The 24,789-nt window shown below is 52.6% G+C and overlaps 9 protein-coding genes across 9 annotated transcripts; 7 read left to right on the top strand and 2 right to left on the bottom strand.

Moving 5' to 3' along the window:
- Positions 1-761: 761 nt before the first annotated feature.
- On the top strand, positions 762-1,111 carry PG998_002385 (Lovastatin diketide synthase LovF; the record flags this gene model as incomplete). The annotated part of the gene is made up of 2 exons (XM_066869203.1): positions 762-995; positions 1,049-1,111. 2 exons carry the CDS (start codon positions 762-764, stop codon positions 1,109-1,111), a joined length of 297 nt encoding a protein of 98 aa, XP_066737618.1.
- Positions 1,112-2,861: 1,750 nt separating this feature from the next.
- PG998_002384 (sister chromatid cohesion protein 1) lies at positions 2,862-4,831 on the top strand (the record flags this gene model as incomplete). Its single annotated transcript, XM_066869202.1, has 2 exons — positions 2,862-3,125; positions 3,182-4,831. 2 exons carry the CDS (start codon positions 2,862-2,864, stop codon positions 4,829-4,831), a joined length of 1,914 nt encoding a protein of 637 aa, XP_066737617.1.
- A 734-nt stretch (positions 4,832-5,565) lies between these two features.
- Positions 5,566-6,667, top strand: PG998_002383 (uncharacterized protein; the record flags this gene model as incomplete). Its single annotated transcript, XM_066869201.1, has 2 exons — positions 5,566-5,830; positions 5,883-6,667. Coding segments are annotated over 2 exons (1,050 nt in total), but the record flags the coding sequence as incomplete, so codon positions are not given.
- Positions 6,668-7,351: 684 nt separating this feature from the next.
- Positions 7,352-7,549, top strand: PG998_002382 (uncharacterized protein; the record flags this gene model as incomplete). Its single annotated transcript, XM_066869200.1, has 1 exon — positions 7,352-7,549. One exon carries the CDS (start codon positions 7,352-7,354, stop codon positions 7,547-7,549), a length of 198 nt encoding a protein of 65 aa, XP_066737615.1.
- Positions 7,550-7,609: 60 nt separating this feature from the next.
- On the top strand, positions 7,610-8,515 carry PG998_002381 (RNA polymerase II transcription factor SIII subunit A; the record flags this gene model as incomplete). Its single annotated transcript, XM_066869199.1, has 1 exon — positions 7,610-8,515. The coding sequence occupies one exon, from the start codon at positions 7,610-7,612 to the stop codon at positions 8,513-8,515; it is 906 nt and encodes a 301-aa protein (XP_066737614.1).
- Positions 8,516-11,774: 3,259 nt separating this feature from the next.
- Positions 11,775-12,810, bottom strand: PG998_002380 (SPFH domain/Band 7 family protein; the record flags this gene model as incomplete). Its single annotated transcript, XM_066869198.1, has 3 exons — positions 11,775-12,098; positions 12,156-12,511; positions 12,579-12,810. The coding sequence occupies 3 exons, from the start codon at positions 12,808-12,810 to the stop codon at positions 11,775-11,777; spliced, it is 912 nt and encodes a 303-aa protein (XP_066737613.1).
- A 774-nt stretch (positions 12,811-13,584) lies between these two features.
- On the top strand, positions 13,585-14,662 carry PG998_002379 (RNA recognition domain-containing protein; the record flags this gene model as incomplete). Its single annotated transcript, XM_066869197.1, has 3 exons — positions 13,585-13,636; positions 13,723-13,848; positions 13,911-14,662. 3 exons carry the CDS (start codon positions 13,585-13,587, stop codon positions 14,660-14,662), a joined length of 930 nt encoding a protein of 309 aa, XP_066737612.1.
- Positions 14,663-16,138: 1,476 nt separating this feature from the next.
- Positions 16,139-18,761, top strand: PG998_002378 (CorA-like Mg2+ transporter; the record flags this gene model as incomplete). Its single annotated transcript, XM_066869196.1, has 3 exons — positions 16,139-16,446; positions 16,506-17,509; positions 17,674-18,761. 3 exons carry the CDS (start codon positions 16,139-16,141, stop codon positions 18,759-18,761), a joined length of 2,400 nt encoding a protein of 799 aa, XP_066737611.1.
- Positions 18,762-20,390: 1,629 nt separating this feature from the next.
- PG998_002377 (uncharacterized protein) lies at positions 20,391-23,482 on the bottom strand (the record flags this gene model as incomplete). Its single annotated transcript, XM_066869195.1, has 5 exons — positions 20,391-20,528; positions 20,597-22,516; positions 22,569-22,904; positions 22,999-23,225; positions 23,428-23,482. The coding sequence occupies 5 exons, from the start codon at positions 23,480-23,482 to the stop codon at positions 20,391-20,393; spliced, it is 2,676 nt and encodes an 891-aa protein (XP_066737610.1).
- Positions 23,483-24,789: the final 1,307 nt, after the last annotated feature.

The following is a 24,789-nucleotide window of genomic DNA, read 5'->3' as shown; positions in this document are numbered from 1 at the left end:
GGAACTCAACGAAACGGATGGAGGTCTACTGATACGAGATATGACCAAGACCCATTGTAGCCAAAAAGAAACTCAACCCAACATGTTACAACAATTGTCTCGCGGATGGAAAACCAAGTTCGGGCCGTCGTGGGCAGCGCTGAAGACATGCGTAGAGCCTCGTCGATACAGGCGCGCAGGTATCGGCAGCCTGTGAGCTTTCTGGCTGTCGACATTTTCCATATGGCGCAGTCTGATACCGAGTTTCTTCGGAACATGATTCGAGGCACCTTGGACTTGGTTGTCAAGGACCACAGAAATTGTCCAAGTCCAATACATGTATATCCAATTACGAAAGTGGAAGAAGGCTTCCGGTTTCTCCAAAGCGGCAAGTTAACCGGTCGAATTGTCTTCGAGGTCAATGATGCAAGTCCGGTCAGCCAGCGGTTGTTACAGCAGAGCGCGTGGAAGTTCGATCCTCACGCTTCATACATCGTCGCCGGAGGGCTGGGCGGCTTAGGGCACGGGATCGTCCATTGGATGGCTAAAAAGGGAGCTAAACATCTCATCTTGCTATCTAGGTCAGGAGCAGAATCTAGAGCGGCTATGAAGACCCTCAAAGGACTTCAGGGGGAAGGCGTCAACGTTGCCGCGCCCCGATGCGATGTCTCCCTGGCTAATTCACTATCAGAGGCTCTCGATGACTGTGCACGGATGGATATGCCTCCTATCAAGGGGTGTATAAGCGCAGTTATGGTATTGCAAGACGCCATTTCGATAACATGACTTACGCACAATGGAACCAAACAGTCCGCACCAAGCTGCAGTCTTCGCTCAACCTCCATCACGCTCTCCCGGCAGCAGAAGATATTGACACGGTCAGACAGTTGTCGGACTATGGCGTTGACTCGTTGATGGCAGTAGAGCTGCGTAGCTGGCTTTCTAGGGATTTCTCTGCTGATATTACCGTGTTTGATATTTTGGGCGGTGCTTCCATCGCCATGATCGGACAGTTGGTGGGTTATTACGTTGAGAGTCCGTTATGCATTGTTTTATGAAAACGGTTTAGGCAAGAGTTGATTTGCAGCGTCCAGCGTCCAGCGTCCTCTTAACGTTCCGCGGGTCTGGTTAAGGCCTAGGGCCCCGGGTTTCTGACGCCACCTAGCAACTAGGTACGCACAGCGCTAGGATTGACCCCCAACCCTGCACATCGAGGCACCTTGGCACCAGGCACCCAGCACCAATGAGGCTGAAAGGGGAACCTTGCAAAGTATCATTCACCGATGCAGACGTGCAGCGTGCTTCGTGCTAGAACATTTGATGGGGATATTGCATTCACGCTGCCAGTCAGAAACACCAGGTGTTGTCCAAGTATGTGGAAACAATGCTGTGCATCGGTAAAGATATACTGCACAGCGGCAGATATATCTCGTGCATGCATGTATGAAATACATTCTAGCAAATCTCCACGGCCACGTAATATCTAGAGACTTACATTGTGTTATATTATACGGAGTACGGAGATTAGTGGATTAAATTCTCTAGGTCCCTTCATCAACATACACTGCCCGCGACTCATATTCATGGGTCAGCTGTTGACATCGGATCATTCGACAATTGTCATGATATATGTGCCAGGCTGCATACTACTAGCCACGATTGTACAATTGATTACGGCATATTGTGTGCAGGAGATAAACGGCATGTGTCTCGCCCACCTATGACGGAATGTTTTATCAGGGTGTAAGTCAACGCGTGGTTGAAATAAGCTCTAGCATGCCTATGGGAAGGTAATGTAAGTGGTCAGTAGTGGCCAGCAGGTACTTCAACGACAACAATTAATGTCTGAGTTCAGACGTCTCCTATCCTGCTACTCGAGCAGGTATCTGGTGTTTTATTACATTACATCGGTCAGCTTAGGCATGGCACCTGGTTCCTGGAGAGTGCTAGATGTTGGAACGTAGAGCTGCATGTCGGGTATGATGCGAACAGAAGCGCATACTGCATACCTCCCGAAACCAATGCATGTCTGTTACTGCAGCAATCAATCGCAGCTTTTACGGAGTACCAGCCACACAATTATTCACAACCGTCATGATTCTTGTTACGAAGCTAGTCTAGATGCAGGGAATCGAGCTACCCTTGATAGAATCATGCTCCGCTGGCGAGCGACTCAAGCCAATCAAGTCCCTCAAAACCGTACAATCTCCCCATAATGTGGCTCGTGCCACTGGAACCGGGATGGAGCGTCTCCCAATGTCCAGCCACTGGGTTTTTTTTCATGAACTCACTCATTCACCGTCTGCCTACGCTCACTTTGGTGCTCTACTTGCTCCTGGCCCAGTCTTCCAGTCTAAGCAGCCACACACTGACAGCGCGCACGCCCAGCTCCCCCGTCCCCCTCCATCTCCCTGCTCTCCGTCCTCTCTCTCCCAATTCTAAAACTCCTGCCCATTTCATCGCTCTACACGTTGTTGCCCGTCGATCGCCTAATTGACTCTCGTCGCGATCGCGCCTACAATTGCATTATATCCTGTGACGGGTTTGTCGCATCCCTTGAAGCCCATCTAAATCGCGCTTTTTTTGCCATCCAGCAAGCTTGCGCCTGACCGGTTCCGAAAGCGAGGAAGCAACCGTTGATCCGCCAGCCCCTACGCGATTTTTCCCACTCCCCCAGTCAACAGCTTGCAACGCGCTCGAGTACTTGTTTACGCTCCACCTTCCAACATTCATCACCGCCACGACCTTCACCCCTCCATTGACCGCTCGACGCGCTGTCGCATCTGTCGTCATTGCTTGTTGCCTTTCATGTTGAATCACATCTAATCTGCCCGACCACCACCTGTTTTGAATAGCCCATCACCGTCTCCGTCGCGGTCGCAATGTTCTATTCCGAGACGTTGCTGCAGAAGACCGGGCCTCTCGCCCGTGTCTGGCTGTCAGCCAACTTGGAACGTCGACTCAACAAGTCCAGTATCCTACAGACCAACCTTCAAAAGAATGTCGAAGACATCATCGACCCAAACCAGGCCCCTATGGCTCTGCGACTCAGCGGCCACTTGCTGCTTGGTGTAGTTCGAATCTACAGTCGCAAGGCGCGTTATCTCCTTGACGATTGTAACGAGGCCCTCCTAAAAATCAAGATGGTGCGTGATAATACCCAAACTCCTGTTGCTGACTGTCCAACTAACTTCAACTTGAGGCTTTTCGCTCTACTGGCAATAATGATATTCCCGAGAACCTCCCTTTACCTAATCGCGAAGCATTGATGCTTCCTGATCGCATCACGCCTGCCGACAACTTGGGAATCCTGCCCCCTCCGAACGCCGACTGGCTGTTGGCGCAAATGGACGTCGAGGCGACACAGAGCAGTTCACAGGGACAGGGGCGAGGTCGCGGGCGTCCGAGCAACCAAAACATCAATCTACAAGAAGAATTCAACAATAGCCAGTTTCTTGAAGCAGACGATATGAATATCGACGATGGCCCTGCCATCATCGATAACGACGACCTCGACTTGGTATTGGACTTTGGCGACGATGATGAGCAGCCCCGCAAAGATATGAGCATCGAAATGGGTCGAGACGCGCCCGCTGCTCGTTCCATCGAAGATGACGTCTTTAGTGAAGCCGATTTTGGCCTCCAGAAAGGCGATGCCTCTACAGCAATGGATCTTGGAGATGGCGGGATCCGAATTGCCGACGACGATGGCGATATTCCGATGGAGGGTGACTTCCAATTTAACATTGGCGACGAGTCGGCAATGCCAGAGGTTGGTGGCGCCGGTCTGCCTGCTCGTGCACGCATTTCCGAATCCCCTCTTTCGGACATAGACGAGAACATTGCAAGAGATGTTGAAGAGTGGACCCGAATCAATAACACCAGCATATACGAGCCTGGACAAGAGACCGAAGTACAGGAACCCCAACAGCAACGAAAGTCGGCGAAAAAGCGCAAGGTTTTCGGCCTGGACACTGCAACCCAGCTCACAAGCGCTCACATCAAGGAGCAACAGCAAGACAGATCCAATATCCTCAAAGCGCCAAGCTTCATCCCGCGTGATCCCTATTTCCTGGCTCTCCTGGAGATGAAGAGCAGCGGAAGCTTCGTTTCAAACATAATGGGCGATGCTCGCAGCAAGCCATGGGCACCGGAACTGAGAGGACTGCTCTCTATTGAAGCCATCCGCCCTGCCAACGATCTCAAGCGAAAGCGCGACAGTGGCATTGCGGACATGGGCGAGGAGGAACAGGGTGCATCGAAGTCTCCTCGCCTGGAGCTGGAAGAAGATGATGGCCTTGCTATGCCCGAGGGAGGGTTCGGCGAGCCTAGTGTTGGCCCAGAAGGTACCATTCTGGAAATTCCGGCCGACGATGGAATGGCCATGCACGATGACGAAGACGCTCGCGACGAAAGTACTATGCGCGCTTTCGACGAAACCACCGCGCCTATCGTCCACCCAGCCGACAGCGGCCCGGTATCTATGGGGACGAAACACGCTGTCCACGTCCTCCGCGAGTTATTTGGAGCGGAGGCTGCCGAGAGCGAAGAGCAGCGGACCAAAACTTCCGTTGTGTTCCAAGAGCTCTTGCCTGAGAACCGGACGACCAAGGCAGATGCGACCAAGATGTTCTTTGAGTGCTTGGTTCTCGCAACTAAGGACGCGATCAAGGTGGAGCAGAAGGAAGGCGTTCTAGGCGGGCCAATCCGGGTGCGCGGCAAGCGTGGACTGTGGGGAGCCTGGGCGGAACGGGAGGCCGGAGGGGAGATCGCAAGCCAAGAAGAGGAGGAGGTGACACATCCAGAGCCAGCGATAGCCGGATCATCAAGAGCAGTGGCGGCGGCAGCATAAGCAGGCGTTTGATGGTTATCATTACGACTATGCGAGGCGTACGGCATTGTAGCGGGTGATTCGACGAGCTTGATGGTTCATGTACACATTACTTATTGGCACTTTATTGCGATATTCCGTATGGTTATATCATCGCACCACGGCTGGATGGCGTTTGCGGAGTTCGGGGAGACGGGGAGATACCAACAAACTGCTGGGGGTCTTCTGGTCATCAAAATCATTCTTGCGATGGGTTCATTGTGTGGATATTCATAAGGAGGCGGGCGACTTCTGGCGAAGCGTCCATGTCAGGATGATTGGTAGAATAGTGTTCTTCTTCTATACAGCAGAACTTCTGATCGAAGCTGTCAGTGTCTTTTTAGGAGATAAATTCCATAGTGGAATGCGAATTCATTGATCATTTGTTTCAGCCAGCTCATAAACCGCATAACAATATTTTGTTGCATTTTACTGTCGTAATGGATAGGGGCAACAACAGTGTACCTACCGTCTTTCTCAACTATGGTTTCTAAAGCTGCGGTGCTGGGTGTTTGCCCCTTGAGCCGTGACTACATACCTACCCGTGATAGGTACAGATTTCTTGGAGGCCCTGCACTAGGGGCATCAATCATAAGCTGATACCATTCTATTACTCAGTCCCACGGCGGCCAGTCTCAACAAACGTCATTCTCACCTCACCCACTCACCCGTATATCGTGCAACGGCTTTCCTTCCACAACGCGTATCCTCGCACCATGGCGCTTCCTACAATCTTATCTCCCCGAACGACACTGATACCCTTCCTTTCCGCCGCAGAGGCCGATAGGCTCCCGTACCCGCCCAACGCCCTTCCAGGTGCTCGCGATGTGAGTACCTTCTATGGCACCATGCGAGTCTATGAATGGGGGCCAGCGGATGGGAATAAAGTCTTGTTCGTTCACGGCGATGCCACTCCTTGCTTGATATTTTCCAAGATTGCCCAAGGACTTGTTGACTCTGGATACCGAGTCATGTTTTTCGGTAAGTAGCATGCGAAATGATTGTACGGTTCACCATCTAACATGGCCACTAGATCTTTGGGGACGAGGATATAGCGACACGCCGCTCAATTGCAGACACGACGTTCGTCTTTTGGCGACTCAGATATTGTTGGCCGTCGGGTCGTCGCCTCTCTCTTGGATGGGAGACGGCAATCTCTTCTCTATCGTCGCCTTCTCCCTAGGCGGGCCCATCTCGCTGGCGTTTACTGGCGCTTTCCCCTTATCAGTCCGATCACTGGTACTTCTCGGCCCGGCAGGCCTCATTCGCACCTTGCCAGATGAATACGAAGACGAAGTCATGCATAATCCCGAACTTGCCCCGTCACAAGAAGCTCTCCGTGAGAAAGTCCGACAGACCCTTGGAGTTGCCGTATCAGGCCCAGCTTTAGATATACAGGCGGACCAGAGACAGGAAACATCACCGTTAGTAGGGCCTGCTGGCGTGGAGAAGACGTTTGACATGGGAGCTGTCCTCCAGTGGCAGTTTGATCACCATCAAGGCCATGTTCATTCATTCCAGAGCACGGTGCGGTATGGGCCGCTGCAAAAGGAGGAGCATACATGGAAAAAAGTATGCGATATCATTTCGGCTCAAACGCAGCCCGACGCCCCTTTAAATGGATCCAAATTGCTCGTCTTCTTTGGCCAGGACGATGATGTTGTGGTTGGAAAAGAGGCGACGGAGGATATCTCGAAGCTGCTACCCCCGACCATTTGCAGGTCGAATACGTACCAGGAGGACACGGATTCCCGTATCCCAACAGTCAAAAGATTACGCAGACCATTCTTTCATTTTGGGGTTCCAGGTCTTCTTGAATGTATATATAGTACTATTATAAAAGGCAAAGCGCAGCGCTAGCACCAAATGAAGGCTGCTTTGTACTGTAGCTTAGTGGAGGGGCGGCTAATAACGGGGAACCCTCAACCCCCAACCCAAACTTGGACATCCAATCCAACTTCACTCTGTCATCTCCGTCAAGGCTTCTTCTTGTGAGCCATGTCAGACACCCAAAAGGCTATGCCACCCGTCTTCACTTTTCGCTCAATAGGACGCTGCTCTTCAATGGGAACAACCATTAACCCTTGATTTGCTAATCTATATACGAAATCATCCTGGAGTCCGAGAGCTGCTTGTTTATGCTAGAGCTGTCGAACCTCTCCCGTCAGTCTTGCGCCTGAGAGGCCAAGCACCCCGATATCCAAGTTACGATATTCCGATCTCGAAATCCTGCGATTCGAGGCACTGCTGGGACAAAATGGTCAAATCTCTCGTGGATTTATGCACGGCAGTGTGTATAAAAAATGTTCGAGGTATGTGCTTGTATTCAACGCTCTTCGCTGTCTTTAAGTCGTCCTCATTCATTGTTCTTGCCTCTGTTGTTTTTACCTGCATTGGTTTTACCTCCATATCTATATGGACATCTTACGATAAGACCTTCTTTCCCTCGCTGCCAGCTGCTACCCTTTGCGAAACCTTCCAGCACTTTGCCGCTTTACCGCCATGATTCAAGAAAAGGAGGATAGTCCTCCTCCCTGCGCTCCTGCTAACGAACCTCAAGATATTCGAGATATCGGATCGGCACACTACGATTTAATTCACCCCATCATTATCCGTATCGACTCGGCGGCACAATTGCGCGCCCTCGAAGAAGCCTCGCCGCACCTCGAAGGACACACCGAAAAGAATGGCTGCGCCTGATCGATAAAAAGTTCCCGGCCCTCCATAAGAAGGAGAACCTCGTCCCCTCAGGCCCGAACTATGGCACAAGGTGTATGCCAAGTACGCCCGCATAGACGCGAAGAACAAGGCCGAGGCCGCCGAGAAGCTCCGCAGCGCCTTCGCCGGCATCAAAGAGAAAAAGAGGGCAACACGAGCAAGATCGTAACGTTCGATCGCCGCAAGCTGCCCCAGCCGCCCAAGGACTCCCGGTTCACGGGTGACAGCAAGAAGGGGTCCACTGGGCGCAGGGGAGGTGGCAACGATACAGGAGAACTGCGCTTTACCGGGGGTACGCGGACCAAAGTAACGACGGCGCAGGGTGTGATGCGCAAGGTCAAGCGTGAGGCGAAGGAGATGCACAACCGCAACAAAATCGCGACCCCGATGAACGCTCTCCGGGTCAACAAAGGTCAGATCAAGCATGCGCCCCAGGGCATGGTTAACGAGGCAAGGATCAAATCACAGCCGTCCATGAAGATACAACCTCCAACGCTAAGCAGACGGAACTTCCCGGGCCGCGATTTTGGAGGCAAGAGTCTGGAAGAAGCCGAAGCACGGCTCCGGAGTATCAAGTCTGGCAAGGGGCCTACGGTTGTGTCCGATTCGGACCTTGACGACGACGACGACGGTGTGTTCGGGGATGGAGGCGGCGGACTGGATGAGGATGACTTGGAAGCCATGTTCGACGACGAACCCAACTGCAAGCCGGAGCCGAGCAGATCCTCCACTTCGCGGCCTCTTCTGCCCGGAAAACGCAGCGGTGCCCCATCGTCATCGACTGTGCGCCGCGTGGAGACACATGTTCGCCAAGCTCCCGCCAATTCTCCGCCTGGTAGTCCCCCGAGGGCTTCGGCCGCAAGCCCACCCCTCAAGTCCACGATGCCTCGGAAGAGGAAGGCCGTGGATGTTTTCATGAGGCCCAAGGCTAAAGCTCGGCCTAGTTAAAACTGTTCATTGCGAGCCTGTCTTATTTCCCGCGGAGACAGGATGCTCGGTGGCAGTAGTTGGTTGTACTGATGGGCGATGCGTTTGTTTTTAGTTTTATTCGTCATTATATTTCCCCCAAATCTTCGGGGAAATGGGTCAGTCGGTTAGGCAGGCGCTCAGGGGCATCATTTTGGGATTTACATTATCTAAACAGAGAGAACAAGAGGGTTCATATGCATAAACCAAGCAGCGAGTGCCGGGGCATTTGGAAGGGGCGAGTCGTCCAGGGTTTGGTATCTGAAGAGATATACCCGATAAATTTGATTGTATAACAGGGAAACAGCATAGCATGCGGTCGTCGTTAGAAATTTAAGTGGTGATCCACGTCTTGACAGTTGCTCGATTACACACTTCATGGCTCTCACATGTCTTGTAACACTCCGACCTTTACTGCTTCGCTCGGGCGCAAATACATTCAACAAGTCTGGTAGGTGTTGTCGTTGCTTGGTACCAGTTGAGTATACTATGGCTCCATCAGAGAATTGGTTTGCCCGTGTGAAGACTTGCTAGTGTTTCTGTTATCAAGACGAAACCAGCCTCTTTCCGCTTTCTTCCCCGTCGCGATACACGAACTCCTACATATGGACCAGCCATGACAGAGCGCGCTAGCCGACATCTGACAGCTGTAAGGAATACCTATGGCTCTCGTCATCGTTGACTTGCAGCAATGCATTTCAACATGTGAGACACGAAAGTCTGCGCGGTTTTCGTCTGTACCCGCATATGTCGGAGTGCAGTCGGGCCCGTATCCTTGTTTTGTTCACTACTCCAGATATAGGAGCAAGTAGATTTCGACAGATCAATGTACCAACAGGAGACTGGCCACTGGCTTTCTTCATAACCTTGAGGATGACAGGCAACAAGATGACATCGTCGTCCATTTTATTCACCAGACCGCGGTACCGGATGTATGGCCCTCTTTCTCATCCCGCGTTTCTGCTGTGGTTCAGCCACTCGCAAGTATCAGGGAAGACTAGCAACCTACACTTATCTCTTTTTATCCTTCTGCTCCTCATTCTATATGAAACCGAGTGGGTGGCGGTTGAGGTGCTATAGTGATGGCTAGCAATTCCCAGTGACGAAAAGCTCGTCCGTCACCAGAGAGTGGAAGACGACGGTTAACAGGTATCTGGGTAAAAAGAAGGGTCGCGTTAGCAGTATTCTCTCCACGCCATGCATCCAGCACGTAACACCCTAAGTTGCATCAGCAGAGGTTGCTGACCTGCTTCCCTCTTCTGCAAGCCAATATGCCAATATATGCTTGCTTTGTGCGTACCCCATCCCACGGACTGTTTGCTTTACCTCTGTCTACTATTGAGACTCAAAAAGCATGGAAGGGTACTCGTTGGTATTATTCCTGTTTTGCAAACTTGAGTTCGTTGTACACACACCGGGCGAGTCTCGGAGAGAAAGCCGTGGACAAATTATTGACTCATGGTGTTTGCAATATATTGTACTCCCTGCCCCTATATCAGAAAAACCCGATGTAACTAGCATATGTGTCCAGCTGAAGGCCGGCAGTGATAATCCCTGGATGGACCATGGCTGACATTCTTCTAGTATATACAGGCGAATCTCATACCACTCGACGATGTAACGATATCCAAATATCTGGTGTGATCGAACACTGTGGCCGGCCCTAAGTAGAGTTGTAAGGATACTGAACATGGCTGTCAACAATGAAAGTATGCATATAATCCACACATTGTCCCTTATCTTGTTTTGACATAATCATACGGCTTACCTTGCCATACGCCTGCGCGTATTGTTTCGCTTGGCTCTCTTCGACGTCGTGATCACTCTGGCAAGTCGCAACAGAGGGATTTTGGGTGTGGCACAGCTTGAATTGAACCTGGCAAATCCGCAGACATTTCTATTCGAAGGGAACCCTGAAAGATGACGCCATGTAACGCCCAAAGAAACATGATTTATTCTGCTATCCTTCGTTCATTGTTCGCAAAATCCTGCTCTCGAAGGGGGCAAGAGGCACTCCCTTTTCCGGCCTCCTGGCAGCCCATCATACTGAGTTCTTGCGCACTACTCTGCATACACCCAACTGAAAGAAGGGGGTGCAATATTGATAGCACCAGAGTCATGGGTAGAGCTTCCCATATCCACAAATGGCCATGATTCTCTGCTTGGATTTGTTCGTCGTGTGGTAAGGCCGGGGGGCGTGCTTTGCTAGTCAACGGGGAGTTTATCGTCCTCCTCGAAGAGCCAGGACCAGATGTAGTGTTGAGCCGCCCTCGAGCAGGTACTCGGCCGCCGTCTTGTCGTCGGTCCTGGAAGCGGAAGAGGTTGGTCAGCTACGGATAGCGCCAAGAGAAAATGGGCAGGAGCGCAAGGCGCGCAAGAAGCGTGGGCGGGACGCACGCAGACCGGGGAATGGGGACCGCGACCTACATTTGCTTGCCTCCGAAAATGAGTCGCTGCTGGACGGGCGGGATGCCCTCCTTCTCTTCCACCTTCTCCTTGATCTGGGAGACCTTGTAGTCGGCTTCAATATCGAGCTCGATCTCCTTGCCCGTCAGGGTACGAACTCTTTTGGGTCGAGCAATGTCAGCACAGTACAGATGCATGCGCTGCGAATAGGCAGGTAGGCAACCGAGGCGATGGCCGTCGGATTCGGTCTTGGAGGGGTAGCTTTCTCTCGTACTTACTTGATAAGCATGGTAGCGGTTGCTGCTGTAAATGACCGACTATGATGAAGCTATGTGGACAGAAGTAGAAGGAGAAGAGACGACTCTGGCGCTCAAAGGAAATGGTTGTGCCGCCCTGGATTTATGAAGAAAAAGAGAGGGTGACCGGAGATGAGTTCGTTCGGTTTGCTTGATGATCGAAACGGCGGAAGGCAGACAGAGAGCACTGGCTGCGGCCTGGTCATGGTGGGGTTGGCTAGAGTTAGAAGGTTAGTGACTGCGGTGTGGGGTCGCTCTGCTATATATGTACATATACGACTACTCCGACAATGGGCACACCCTTTCTACCAGTACCAACCAGGCACTGTTGCCTCTGGTCAGATCGCTTGGATGGCGGCAGCACTTTTTGCGGCAAAATCCTTGTCTGCAACATATCAGAAGAGCCTCGCCCGTCATCTGTCATAATGTGCTTTGGAGCTGACATGGTCATCGAAGACCTACTTTACAATATATTAAATTCCTAGAATACAGGGGAGATGTCTGACGCCCTTTTGCAACCCCAATCCATGCCCAGTACCTTATTTCTTGTTAGACTCGTCGCCGAACACGTTCAGACCAAGGCCTTCCGAGTCGAGCATCAGTCTGTTGCGGCCGCCAGCCTCCTGGAGCGATGTAGCAATAAGGCGAGCGTTCTCGATCTTCTTCAGCTCCAGATAGGACTTGCTCTTCTGGACAGCATCACCAATAAGCTGCGCCGAGCGAGCCTCACCCTGGGCGCGGACAACCATGGCCTGCTTCTCCTGCCGTGCCTTGTCGACGATGAAGGCGGCCCGTTGCGCCTCCTGTTGCGCCACTTGCTTGGCCTCCACAGCCGCTGTGAATTCGGGAGAGAAAGCAAGATGCTGTATTGCCTTGTTAGTATCATAGAAGTTTACTGACTCATGCCGCGAAGGACTTACCGTGAGCGAGACATCATCCAGCAGGATGTTGAATCTTGCCGCTCGTCGCGACAGGTTCTCTCGCACCAGTCTGGCCACCATCTCACGTTGTGTAATCAGCTGGCTGGCGTTGAACTGCGCAACCACACTCTTCAAGACTTCGTTGACGATCGAGGGCAGGACACGCTCGTCGTAGTCTTGACCAAGCGTTCGGTAGATTTGTGGCAAAGCGGCGACCTCTGGCCTAGACAGCACACGGCAGGTGATGTTCACCATCTGCAAATCCTTGGTGCCTGTGAGTGAAGACACATTTCTCGGCTTTGCGCGCACATCGTAGTCGATCGATGTCTCGAACCAGGGGATTCTCAGATGCGTTCCTGCAGTAGTAGACGTTGTGAGCAAGCTGGATCCAGTCGAGAAGTGGACGCCGGAGACGGGACAAACCTTCGCTGTAGATCTCCTTGCTGACACCACTTATCCTCCGGTACTTGATAGCTCTGTGACCACCATCGACGTTGAAAAGAGAGTTCTGCAAGAGCATGGTGCCACCAATACCGAGGGCGGCAATGGCGGCGATGCCTGCGGCATTGCGAGGGTTGGGAGCGCCTCCACCTCCTCCGGACATGCGGGCACGGCGGGCCATGGCCTGCAGCTGATCGAGCGGGCTCCGAGACATGCTGGCAAGCTGGACCGTCAAGTCTGAATATGGCCTGAGGAAGGCTTTGTCGGGCTGCTTCAGTCGAATTGGCCTTGTTGAGGCGATTGGTCTGACCGGGAGGGAGCACTGGAGCTTGAAGTCGAAAAGTGATGATCTCGGCAAGAAGGTCGAGCCCACCATGGCCAATGATCCGTGCGCTTGATTGGAGCTCTTCTCTGCTGGTCCCATTCCGCAAGGGTGGGAGCTTCTGAGGCTTCTAAGCTTGTCGAACCACAGAGCTAACCCAAACAGGCAACATCATGGCGAAAGGGCCTAATCTTTTTCCGGAGCAGGGGCGATGGGCCGGCGTTTGCGTCTGTCTTCTGTGTCGGTTAAGTGGGGCCAGGCATTTTACGTGTAGAGCACCTAAAAGTCCATGTCCATGTCCATGTCCATCTATCCAAACGGTCGTTTCTGCCATTGAACCGCCGCAAGCTGCATGTTTGCGATCCGATCCAGTCTCTTGCCAGCATCATTTGTGACCGACTGCAGATTTGGTCCGGGAAGAGCAGAAAGCATACCAATTTGGGCTTGGGGATTGAGGCATATTGCTCCTGACTTATTCACCTGAAGAACACCTATCATAATACAGTGACGATACTCCCTGTAGCTCGCTGTATTTGACTTTGGACGTGTGATCCCGACCTTAGCCTACGAGTGAGCTGCGCGTGAAGTCGCAGTCCGCATACACAATCGCTTCCTTTTCTTTGTTGCATTAGACCCGCGCGAACGAGCTCCATAGTGTCTGTCAACATGTCCTCCAAGCCGCCGTCGCGAGTTGTCTTTGTGGGAAATATCCCCTATGGTGAGTCCACCGCCAATTTTACTCCCGCGCATCGCCTCGTCACCCGTTCCAAAGCAACCACCCACTAATCGTCTTCGTTCCGACAGGCCTCTCCGAAGAGCAGATCACCGAAATCTTCAACACGGCAGGCAAGGTCCTCAATTTCCGACTCGTATACGACAGAGAAACAGGCCGACCCAAGGGCTTTGGCTTTGCAGAATATCCAGACGCAGGTGGGTTTTCATTGAAGAAGAAGCTCTGGCTCTCCTAGAATACTGACTTTCTCGCGTCTCAGACTCGGCAGCCTCGGCAGTCAGAAATTTGAACGACTACGAAGTCATGAACCGCAAATTGCGCGTCGACTACAGTACAGAGGGTCGCGTGGACCAGGAAGACGACAAGTCTGGGCCGAGCAACGCCGCCAACACCGGGTCGTACGGTCAACACTCGAATGGTGTCGCCAATGCCGCACCCCAGTCTGCACCTGCCGGCTCGCTGCCTCCTCTGCCCCCCGGAAAGGAGCTGCCCCCGGGAGTAAGCTTTCACGATGCCATCTCGCGAACTCTACACACCCTGCCTCCGGCCCAGCTTCTGGACATCCTCACACAGATGAAGTCTCTGGCTACGACCGACCCTGGACGCGCCACCGAGCTCCTCAATCAGGCCCCGCAGCTATCATATGCCATCTTTCAGGCTCTCCTACTCATGGGACTGGTGTCGCCCGAAACGATTCACTCTGTCGTCGATCAGAATGCGCCTCCTCCCGCTCAGGCGCCGCCTGCAGGCTACCCGCCCTCAGTGATGCCTGGCTTCCCCGGAGTGGCTACTTCAACTCCGCCACTTGGCGCTCCGTTTGCGCCCCCTGTGGCGGCACCTCAGCCGAGTTACGCGCCGGCACCCGCGGCATCAGGACTGCCACCGACGCAAGATCCAGAGCAGCTCATGAAGATGGTTTTGGAGCTGCCTCAAGCTACGATCGACCAGCTCCCCGAGGCCGAGCGGCAGACCATCATGGGCTTACGTGCCCAGTTCATGCCCCAGCGATAGAGATCACGGAGATATCCATTCGGCAATATCGGCCGGGCTTACATGAGGGCTTGTACTAGTATATGGCAAGCAAGAGGACTACCGAAAGGAAAACATGGCGTTTTAGGCGTATTCAGTTGGACGTGTGGCAGTCTTGGCAGGGGTCAATAGGGGTCTACTTTGATACCACATGAGCCGAAGATCAAGGCTCGCATTGCAGTTTTGTGGAAATGAAAAGTAAAGAAATATCTATCTGAAGTTTGAATATTGCCAACTGCAAGTCCAAACCTACTGCTTCTATGTAGATGTGGATGTTATCTCTCAATATGGCAATAACTGTAATAACTTCAACATGGATCCAAAGCCGGCGCACCCGCTAACATTGGTCACTCTGCGCACATGAGCTGGCAAGTGATAGCTGGTACAGTTGGCACTTGCGTCGGGTTATTGAAAATAGAGAGGTAATTGCCAGTAGAACAATTGTGGAAACAATGATATGTCCTCGTGAGATTTACGGTAACGCGTTCAATCTTGGCATGATGGGTGACAGCTGTTGAAGGTAGCCTAGTTGAAGGGGGCAGAACCTCGTACAAGCCAGCAGCACCACCTAAGCGGGCCGTACGTGACCGACGACCACTCACAAGTCTCCTATCTGGGGGAAACCAAACGATGACGTATTTCGCACAGTCCCGCCTCAGCCAGTCAGTAGAGACAGTATCGTGCCGAGGATCCAGTGCTGTAGGTACCTACAGCTTGCATTTATCGGATGGAAGTCTAAGTACTGGGAAGGGAGCTGACCTCAGCATCTGCTCAGCGGTCCTGCAGTCTCCGAAAGATGCATTCCGAATAGAGTTCAACCTAATCATGAAAACGCGGTAATAAAAATGAGACTCGTCAGGCCTGACCGAATCACCGCCTTTTTTGGTACGTATTCAAAGACACTCTTCTGGGTTCTCTTCCATCTTCCTCTTCTTCTTCTCTACACTTACATCCAATCCCACAAACAGGCCACTGATCGCCAGCGCATGTCCTGTGTTCCCCAAGCCCATCATTGATGCAGGAAACGGATCTCTACAGCCAGGAACGAACGCTAGACCTAGAATGGGATAGGCCACCGTAATCTCAAGGTATCGTACCTGGACCTGGACCTGAACCTGGACCGATGAGCAGTACAGTACATACATATCCATTTCCCATAAAACCTATCAGCGGCTTACAGGTCCTGGATTAGGAATACTGCTTTCTCGAATCTCGATTCTGGCTGCCGTACGTCCAGCGCATGCTTGCAGCTTAACCTGGCCATTCCCGAAAATTCCTATTTTGCATCCCCGGCACTGCTCCAGAACGACTTCCTTTTTTATTTAGCCCGGTATTCTTTGTCTGGGATTCCCAATCACAATCCGCCACATTGTCAATGTCAATGTCATTGTCAATCTGCGCCTAGGGAAAACAGCCCACCAGCAATTGATAAGATAGATCCGAGGAGAGGGCGGCGCAATGGCTTCTTCCGGCAACCCCTTTGCACCGCTGAACCAGCCAAAACCAACAGTCGCTGGTCCATCGCAGGCAACCCCGGCCGCATCCTCCAATGTGTCGCCAGGCTCGCAAGTGCCCAAGAAAAAGAAGCACAGAGGCGGCCGAAAGCACCGGCGACCGCGGCGCAAGTCCTTTGCAGCACCCGCTGATGAAGAGGGCGGCCCATCATCGCCGCGCAGGAATGGCAACGAGTCCCCGCCTACCCGCCCCAACGACTTCTACATGCGCGGGCGCAACCTAAGCAACACCAGCATCGAAAGCGAAGCCCTGTTAGACCACCGCGAGCACCCCTGGGGCTCGAGGCCTCGGCGACCCTCCACGATCCTAGCTGCCTCGTTCCAACTCTCTCGATCAGGGGAAACCAGCAGACTCCCAGACCCCGTACTGCCTATAATAATACCAACCCAATGGAAGACGTCCATGTCGAGGAGGACCCAGAGGACGTTGCGCGCATGAGCGAGAGCGCGCCACTCCTTCCGGGCACTGACAGGACCGATTCATCATCCAAGGTCTATGGCTCAAACGATGGCATAGGTAGCTGGGGTGCCCGACAGCGCCGGGAGAGCCTGCATCGCGGTTCTAGCAAATCCAGTTGGCGCGGCAATTCGGGCTTGTTGGGCCCCCCAACCCCGGGGACTGAACGCTACAATGTAAACTATCCGCCATCCATGCCTGGGTCCCCGCGGATGGGTGGCATGGACCGCATGGATGTCAACTTTGGAGATGAGCTCATGCTGGATCAGTTGGCGTCAGCATCCAAGGATGATGTGAATAGTCTCGGTGACGAGGATACGGGCGACGTTCTGCAAGGATCTCCCAACTTCCAACGCCGCCATACCATTGCGCTCGAGGCTCAGGAGGATGTCTGCTTCCCGCAGGAGGGTATGTCCGAGATAGCAGACGACGAGCTGAACCAGGCGCGGGATCAGCGAAATAACATGCGCCGCAGACGTCGTCGCGAGAAATGGCCCGATCTATCCATCTTGGAGGAGTGGAGTAGAATGGAGGTGGAAGGCCGCAGTGACGAGCGGCGCATCAAGAAGATCACGGAGCCTCAGCTCATCAACGGTAGACTCCGGCCGATACACAAAGGGTGGTTCCGGGCTGAAGAAGATGCCCCCTACCGTTTCACCTACTTCAACGAAGAGTTCCAAAGCACCATCCACAGCCAGACCATTTCGGAGCTGGTGCAGCCCGATGCCAGCTTCAAGGACCTGTTTGTCCCGGAGCGGCCGATACTGTCCGATTCGTCGGAATCCGACGACGACGACGAGTTGGAGCAGATGCCCACCATAACAAATCCCCATATCTCTTCCTCGCTCAGGAACGGGGGTCCTTGTCGAAGGTGCCATCTATGTCCTTCTCCAATCGTGAAACTCGCCACGAATCTACTGATGCTTCTCGGCCTTTCGAGCACGCACCCTCGTCTATGCCATCACGACATCAGTCCGGTGAGGGCACGCCGATGGGTTTCCCTATGGGCTTCAAATCACCAGCCACCAAGTCGCCCAGCCCCAGGCCTGAGAAACCCATCCGCTATGGCGACCGGCCTGTGTGGTGGCTCGACGTCTTGTCTCCGACGGAGGCTGAAATGAAAGTCATCCAGAAAACGTTCGGCATCCATCCCCTGACTTCCGAGGATATCATGTTGCGGGAGCAGCGTGAGAAGGTTGAGCTCTTCCGCCACTACTACTTTGTCAATTACCGCTCTTTCGATCAGGACGCCGACTCGGCTACCCACTTGGACCCTGTGGACCTGTACCTCGTTGTATTTCGGGAGGGCGTGATATCCTTCCACTTCCAACAGACGCCACATCCCGCCAATGTACGGCGACGTATCCGCCAACTAAAGGACTACATGGTCTTGAGTGCCGATTGGATCTCGTACGCTATTATCGACGACATTACCGACGTCTTTGTGCCGCTCATCCAGAAAATCGAGGAAGAGGTCGACGACATTGATGACGCAATCTTGATGTCACATAGGGGCGGGGGTCCAGATGGTGAGGACAACCGATTGAGGGATGGTCGAAAGGACAAAGATGCCAGTGAGAAGAAGAGCATCGCGGGTGATACGTTGGCTGAGGTGCCGTCGGACGGCGACATGCTCAAGCGTGTCGGTAGCTGCCGCAAGAAGGTCATGGTCTTGTACCGGCTGCTGGGCAACAAGGCCGACGTCATCAAGGGTTTCGCAAAGCGCTGCAACGAGCACTGGGAGGTGGCGCCGCGGAGTGAGATCGGGCTGTACCTGGGCGATATTCAGGACCATATTGTGACTATGACGTCCAACCTGAGCCATTATGAGGTGATCCTGGCGCGGTCGCATGGCAACTACCTGGCGCAGATCAACATCCGCATGAACGAGCGGTCCGAGCAGACGGCCGACACGCTCGGCAAGCTTACCGTATTGGGAACCATCGTGCTTCCCATGAACATCATTACTGGTCTCTGGGGCATGAACGTTTGGGTTCCTGGCCAAGAGTACGAAGGAGACCTCGTCTGGTTCTGGTGTATCACGGCGGGTCTCCTCATGTTCGGGTTGGGCTGCTTCTTCATTGCGAAGAGGGTTTACAAAATCGTCTAAATAAGAGAAAGGAAAAGACCAGCAATCTCTTGTTCCACGACCCTACACTGATCTTGCCGTTTTGTGTTACACACACCTGGTCTTGTAGCGGGGTTGGCTACACGGCGTTGCTGGGCTTGGGGAAAGAGTATACAAACATGCCATTAATATCCCGACGACATGATGGTGGAGGGATGACCTGCTCAAGGTATACACCCAGGCAACGTTCACCAACAGCACCAAGCATGTGCTTTGAATACGATATTGCGTTCCCGCTCTGTGCGAGAAACAAGTGCACAACAGCAACAGACAGCATAACAATTTGCTCGTATACCGTCTAATGTATATACTTGATCTCGGGGCGTGACGTGGGTGTTGGCTGGTTGGTACACATGATTCATAGACAAATTCATCACTAGGCGAACGGCCGGGCAGGGGAAAACACAGCACACACGGATTTAGACATACAGATAATTACGTAGTTATTTAGGCAAATGAATTAAATTGATCATAATAACATTTATAACCTACAGCTTTTCTTGGAGATGGGAAAGTCAAGCAAGCGAGTATATGTATTGTATCACAACACACCACGGGGTGGGAAGACGAGAAACAAACCACCTTGCTTGAGTCATTTATTAATGTAACGGAATCTGCTCGAACGGAACCTATGCCAACCGTCAGGGGTTGTCGGCCCCCGTCGGTTCCGCGGGAACTTCTCTCCCAACAGTGTTGGCGCAGGCATGAGTCAGGATTATTCCTGGTGTTGGTCATGCCATACGCTATCTGCTCCTCGAATGCCGGTTTACCCGTGTAGACCAGAGACGGAAAGAGCAGGTCTCTCTACTTTTTGTGAGTGCCTGTTCGTTGGTTGAGATATCCCCTGACTCCTTCCTTCCTATGCTTTTTACCATAGCAATTCATGCTTACCGCTTAACTGTGAGCGAAACTGGTTGCCGAAACACTCCTATCTCCGGTATCCTGGAGGGATATTTGTCGCTCTTTGTACCTGGCCTTCCACGTAGTCACCTTGAGTCCTTGAGTCCCTTGCCTGAATATGAGAGCATGTCAGAAGTAGGCAGCCATGGCAAGATATCACAGATTAAATCACAATTGCATTATCGATACGAGGACACTAGCAGATAAAGTTAATTTACGTCTTTTATTGCTTCTATATGCAAGGCGGGAGAAGAGGACGGCCGATACCATGACGGGTTGAAGGTCGAATGACCAGCCAGAACCTCCTAAGACGAGAACTCCCCTGATGCAACGCAATGCAGACGCTTTGATGATTCATAGACGCAGATAGGCCAAGCGAAGGCACTACACAGCTCGCCAAGGCACTCTCTCACTTGGCAAGGCCATGGCACGTGAAGTGCGTGTGGCCTGCCAGTGGGAGTGTGTCTCTTGATACGGATGCTGAGTTGGCACACAAGCCAAAAAGACTGTAATAAGCCTAGAATCTGCTAGATCTGCTGGATCTGCTGAGTCCAGCTAAACTATCTTGAGGTCTCATCACCTCCGCGGACCGTAGGATATGCGTGATGGTACAAATATACAAATATAACATGGTGGTGTAAGTATGGGTTGGATAGGTGCTTGTGGGTTCGGATGAGATAGGGGCGAAAGCAATAAATCCGAGCAAGGTGCTTAGAACTCCCACTGGTCGTCCTGGATGGACTTGATAGCCCAGTTAAACTTCTCCCTCAGCGTCTTGGAGAAGAACTTCTCGATGGGGACATCGAACTTCTGGCAGAAGACAACGGTCAAGCGGGGATCAATGTAATTCTGTCAAGTGAAAGTCAGTACAGCAACTTCATCAGAAGGGGGCGGGCAGTCGGCAGGTATTAACTTACGATCTTGGAGGTACCTAGGGCAACCTCCTTGTTACCCTCTCGGTCGGCGGCAGCGATCTCTTGAGTGTGGATACGCTCATCGATCTTCTTGACGGCCGTCTCGTACTTCTCGACCGACGGCGACTTGCCCTCGGGCTCCACCTTCTTCGTCTTGGCCTCCTTTTTCAGCTGCTTCTCCAGCTCATCGGCCTCCTTAAGTCTAGCCTTGAGCTCTTTCTCGGGAAGCGGCTTCTCACCGTCGGCCTTGCGTTTCTCGTTGTCCTTCTCAAACTTCTTCGTCGTCTTGGTTCGTTGCTCCTCCACCAAGAACTTGATGTGGTCCTGGATCCATTGCTCATCGAGATCTTCGTCAAGGGCAAAGTAATCGGCGCCCTTCTTCTTTTTCTGCTTGGGGTCTACAGCCAGCATCATAGCCTTGGTGCGCCATTTCTGGTACTTGAGTCCCTTGATACGGTCGCTCATCTTCTCCATCTGCGCCTCGTGGTTGGCACCAACGGTTCGCTTGTGGTTACACAGGATGGCAACTTCGCGGTTGGCTTTGTTGTAGACGGCAATCTTCTCGGCCATGGTCAGATGCGTGTTTGCCTCCATCTCGCCGAGCAGCTTGCTCATGGTATACGAGGCATTGTAGGTACGGAACACCTTAGCAGTCAAGCCCTTCATATACGTGGACAGATGCTTGTTCAGAGACGAGGTGGTGAGTCGGTCGAAGACGTCGTCGCCCTCGTTCTTGGGCGGCTTCTTGAACATCTTCAGGTTCTTGAAGACTTGGCGCTCGACTTTTACCTCGTCATAGTAACGGATACTGTCCTTGCCCAAGAAGTCGAAAATGACGGTGTCGGGTTCCCGTAATGTGATATGCTCGTACTTGAGAGAGCAACAACCAACCGTCTCGGCCTCGTTTTCCGTGTCCTTCTCATTACCAGCTCTCAGAGCAAGCTTGTCGATCAAGTAGATGGCCGTAGCTCTTTGTCGATCCGCCATAACCTCTGCGCGGAGATCCCGGGTGTAGTCCCTGCGGATTTTGTCGATATGCTTCTTGAGCTCACGCGCCTTTTCAAACTTGTTGAAATCAGCCTGTCCCTTGACATCACTGTTCGCGGCAAGCATGACATATTTGTACGCGCCGTTGATGTTCTCCTGCCACATAGCCAGCCAAGTAGCCGTCTTATCGTGCTGGACAGCTTTCCACTTGTGACCAGGCGGAGGCGAAGGCACCTTGGCCTCTTTGCCGATGTTGATGGTGATTTGCTCAGGCGACACACGCAACTTGAGCCTACCGGTTTTGGGATGCTCGCCACGGCCGCGGAACAGACTCGGGGGTTCGACTCGAAAGTTGCCAACCTTCTGGGTCCTTCCATCCCACTTGCAGAAATTGTACGGCTTCTCGAGTTCTTTCTTGGCCTCGCTTTCAGCCTTCTTCTCCTCCTTGCTCCGGTTCTTTTTCATTTCGCTCTGGGCTTGTAGATATTCAAAGATGGGCTTAAAGTCGAGCTTATCGAAACTCTTGAGGGCAACCTTGTTTCCTTGCTTATCCTTGGCACCACCGGTCTCATCAACCACTTTCTTGAAGTCGGCAAAGAAATTGCTCTGGAATGTAGGGTTCTCCACGTGGTGAGGCTGATGGAGCATACCACCATAGAAAGTTGCGACCTCTTCGGCGTCTGGGTGAAGGACGAGGGGCGTACCGTCGTAGTACAGTTTGATGTTCTTGGGCAAAGGCTCGTACAGCGGAGGAAACATGACTCCGTTGTGTTCAAGGGTCTCCCACTTGGTAGAATCGTCCTCCTTTTTAGGCGCATTCCACCATTCGAACTCCTCTTCCTCGCCTCCCGCGGGCTCCTCGCTTTCCTCTTTCTTGGCCTTCGCGCCCTTCTTAGCAGCAGGGGCAGCGGCCTTGCTCCTTAGCTGGAGCAGCGGCTTTACCCTTCGCAGGTGCAGCAGCTTTGCCCTTGGCAGGTGCAGGTTTCACCTTCTTCCGAATGGGCGCGTCCGAATCGGACTCTTCCTTCTTGACGCCGTTTGTTTTCTTAACGGCACCGTTTGACTGTCGGCTCTTACCCTTGGCACTGGCGAGAGGCGGGTCTGAGTCAGATTCGTCCTTAACAACCTTCTTTTTCGGTGTGGGCTTCTTGGCATCTTTTGCTGCGGATTTCTCGATAGCCTTCTTCTTCTGGGCCAGTTGCACATGCAGAGGCTTGTCGTCGTCATCCGAGTCCACATCCATTAAATCGCTTTTGGTAGCCTTGGGCGGTAATCGCTTAGTCAAGGGCACATCGTCTTCAGAATCGTCTGCGACGGCCGTCTTCTTTTTTGGCGTTTGAGCTGAAGGAGAAAAAAATGTGTCAGTGGCTTCTGTTGTTCGATACAGGCGCATTGATGAACAAAAGGCAGGTGCATACCATAGGTTGGTCATCACTGTCAGATTCGTCCTTGTAGCTGGGTTTTGCGTTGAGCGATGCCCGTGATTTCCGCTTGTGACCGTTGACTGCAGGGCTGTCTACATCCATCGCGTCGCCATCCGTAACGGGGCCGTTACGGATGGACACCGGAGCAGCCAAGGGAGTTCCTGCCGAATCGCCTTTGTCCATAGCCTTGTCCTCCGACTTTGAGATTGTATCAGCCGAGACTAAAATAAAATAGAATTAGTTTGATTCGCGAGGCACCAGGATAAATCGATTCGAGCGAGGGCCGGCCACGGTGGAAGGCGCGTAAATGGGGTCGGTTCGAGGGATGCGAGGTGATGTGGTTGGAGGCGCGGGTTACCGCATCGTGGGCAGTCGCATTACGCGATCTGGAATGGGTCCAGAAAGAATCGGGAAAATACTTACGCTTGCCATTGGGGCGTGCCAAGGGCATGTCGTCGTCAGATAGATCAGAAGACATGATGATGGTGGTTGGGTGGATCTGGCGCGCCGTGTGAAATCGTCGTGGTTCTGAGAACGCCTGGGTGACGGAGTTGCTGTTTCCTCTTGGGAGCTGGCGTATTAGTCCTCCAAAGCCAAGAGGAGACTTGGTCGATGTTGAAAGGGTGGCGTCAAAGGCAGTAACCGTCGGAGCCCAGGCTGGGTATTTTCAACACAGACACTGGAGCCAGCTGGTTTTCCCAAGTGCTCGTTGAGTAAACATCAACCAGGTATTGGAAAGTCGAACGTAGAGTAGTAGACGTGAAATCGGTTGATCAGGTTAGATGGGTATTGTGAATGGTTGATCGATTGTCCATTCAAAACGGGGGTTTCTTGCTGCGGAAGCCAACCGAGTCTATAGGAGAATGGACAGCAAAGTCGAAAGAGAGAGAGAGAAAGGGAAGAGGAAAAGTGCTGCTCACTGCGACTACCGGGGGAGAAAAGAAGAAGAAGAGAAGCCTTACCCAAGTCTGGACTTGCGAGAGACAGTTGGTGCTAGGTTCGCCCCGGTGGTGGAGTTAGCGGGTGGATGGCTGATGCAGATGGAATACTGCAAGAGAAAGGCTACCGGCTCCGCGCTTTTCAGCGTCGCGATTATCCACTTTGTGGCTAACCTAGGTAGTCATTCACTCAATTGTGAACGCTGCTCGCTCGTGAGATAGGGGATAGACACAATTGAAAAGGCTGGTCACAACCATGATATACGGATTGTTTGCTCTGATTACGTCCTGCACCAAAGTTTATTCTTTTGCAAATGTAAATGGTCGAGATAGACACAATCAATTGAGATGGACTGCAGAAGGAAGGCATGTGTATTGATTCTAGAAACGCGAGTCGGCAACTCCAGGCCAATCAATCAAAGGAGGCTCGGCTGCTGGTGCTGGTGCTGGTGCTGGGGAGATGTCAGAGTGTGGCTGTCCATCTGCTACTCCGTACAAAGAATTGTTAGTGTGTCAAGACATGACATAGGGAGCTTGAGAGCGGCACCCACTCCGCTGGTTGGAGGAGCCAGAGAAAGAAAAAAATGCTGTTAGTGTCTGCTGTCTGCCTCGCTATCCTCTGCTCTATCTGCAAAAGTCTGACGAAGAAGGAATGGCTGGGCTGAGGACAAGTGGGTTCTCTAATGGCTACTTTCGGTGCAAGTGAGCGCAGAGTGAGCGAGCGTGAGCATAAGCATGCAGGCAGAACCAGAACACGGGAGGAGGAATGGGTGGTCTCTTTCCGCTTACGTTAAACGCCGAGAGCAACCAACCTGGAAGCAGAACAACGGAGATGGCATGGGAGGCA

Source organism: Apiospora kogelbergensis (assembly GCF_038363985.1).
Source record: "Apiospora kogelbergensis strain CBS 113332 chromosome Unknown utg000001l_segment0_segment0, whole genome shotgun sequence".
Taxonomy (NCBI): Eukaryota; Fungi; Ascomycota; class Sordariomycetes; order Amphisphaeriales; family Apiosporaceae; genus Apiospora; species Apiospora kogelbergensis.
Note: the sequence above shows the minus strand (reverse complement) of the source record. Positions and strands in the feature narration are given on the sequence as shown.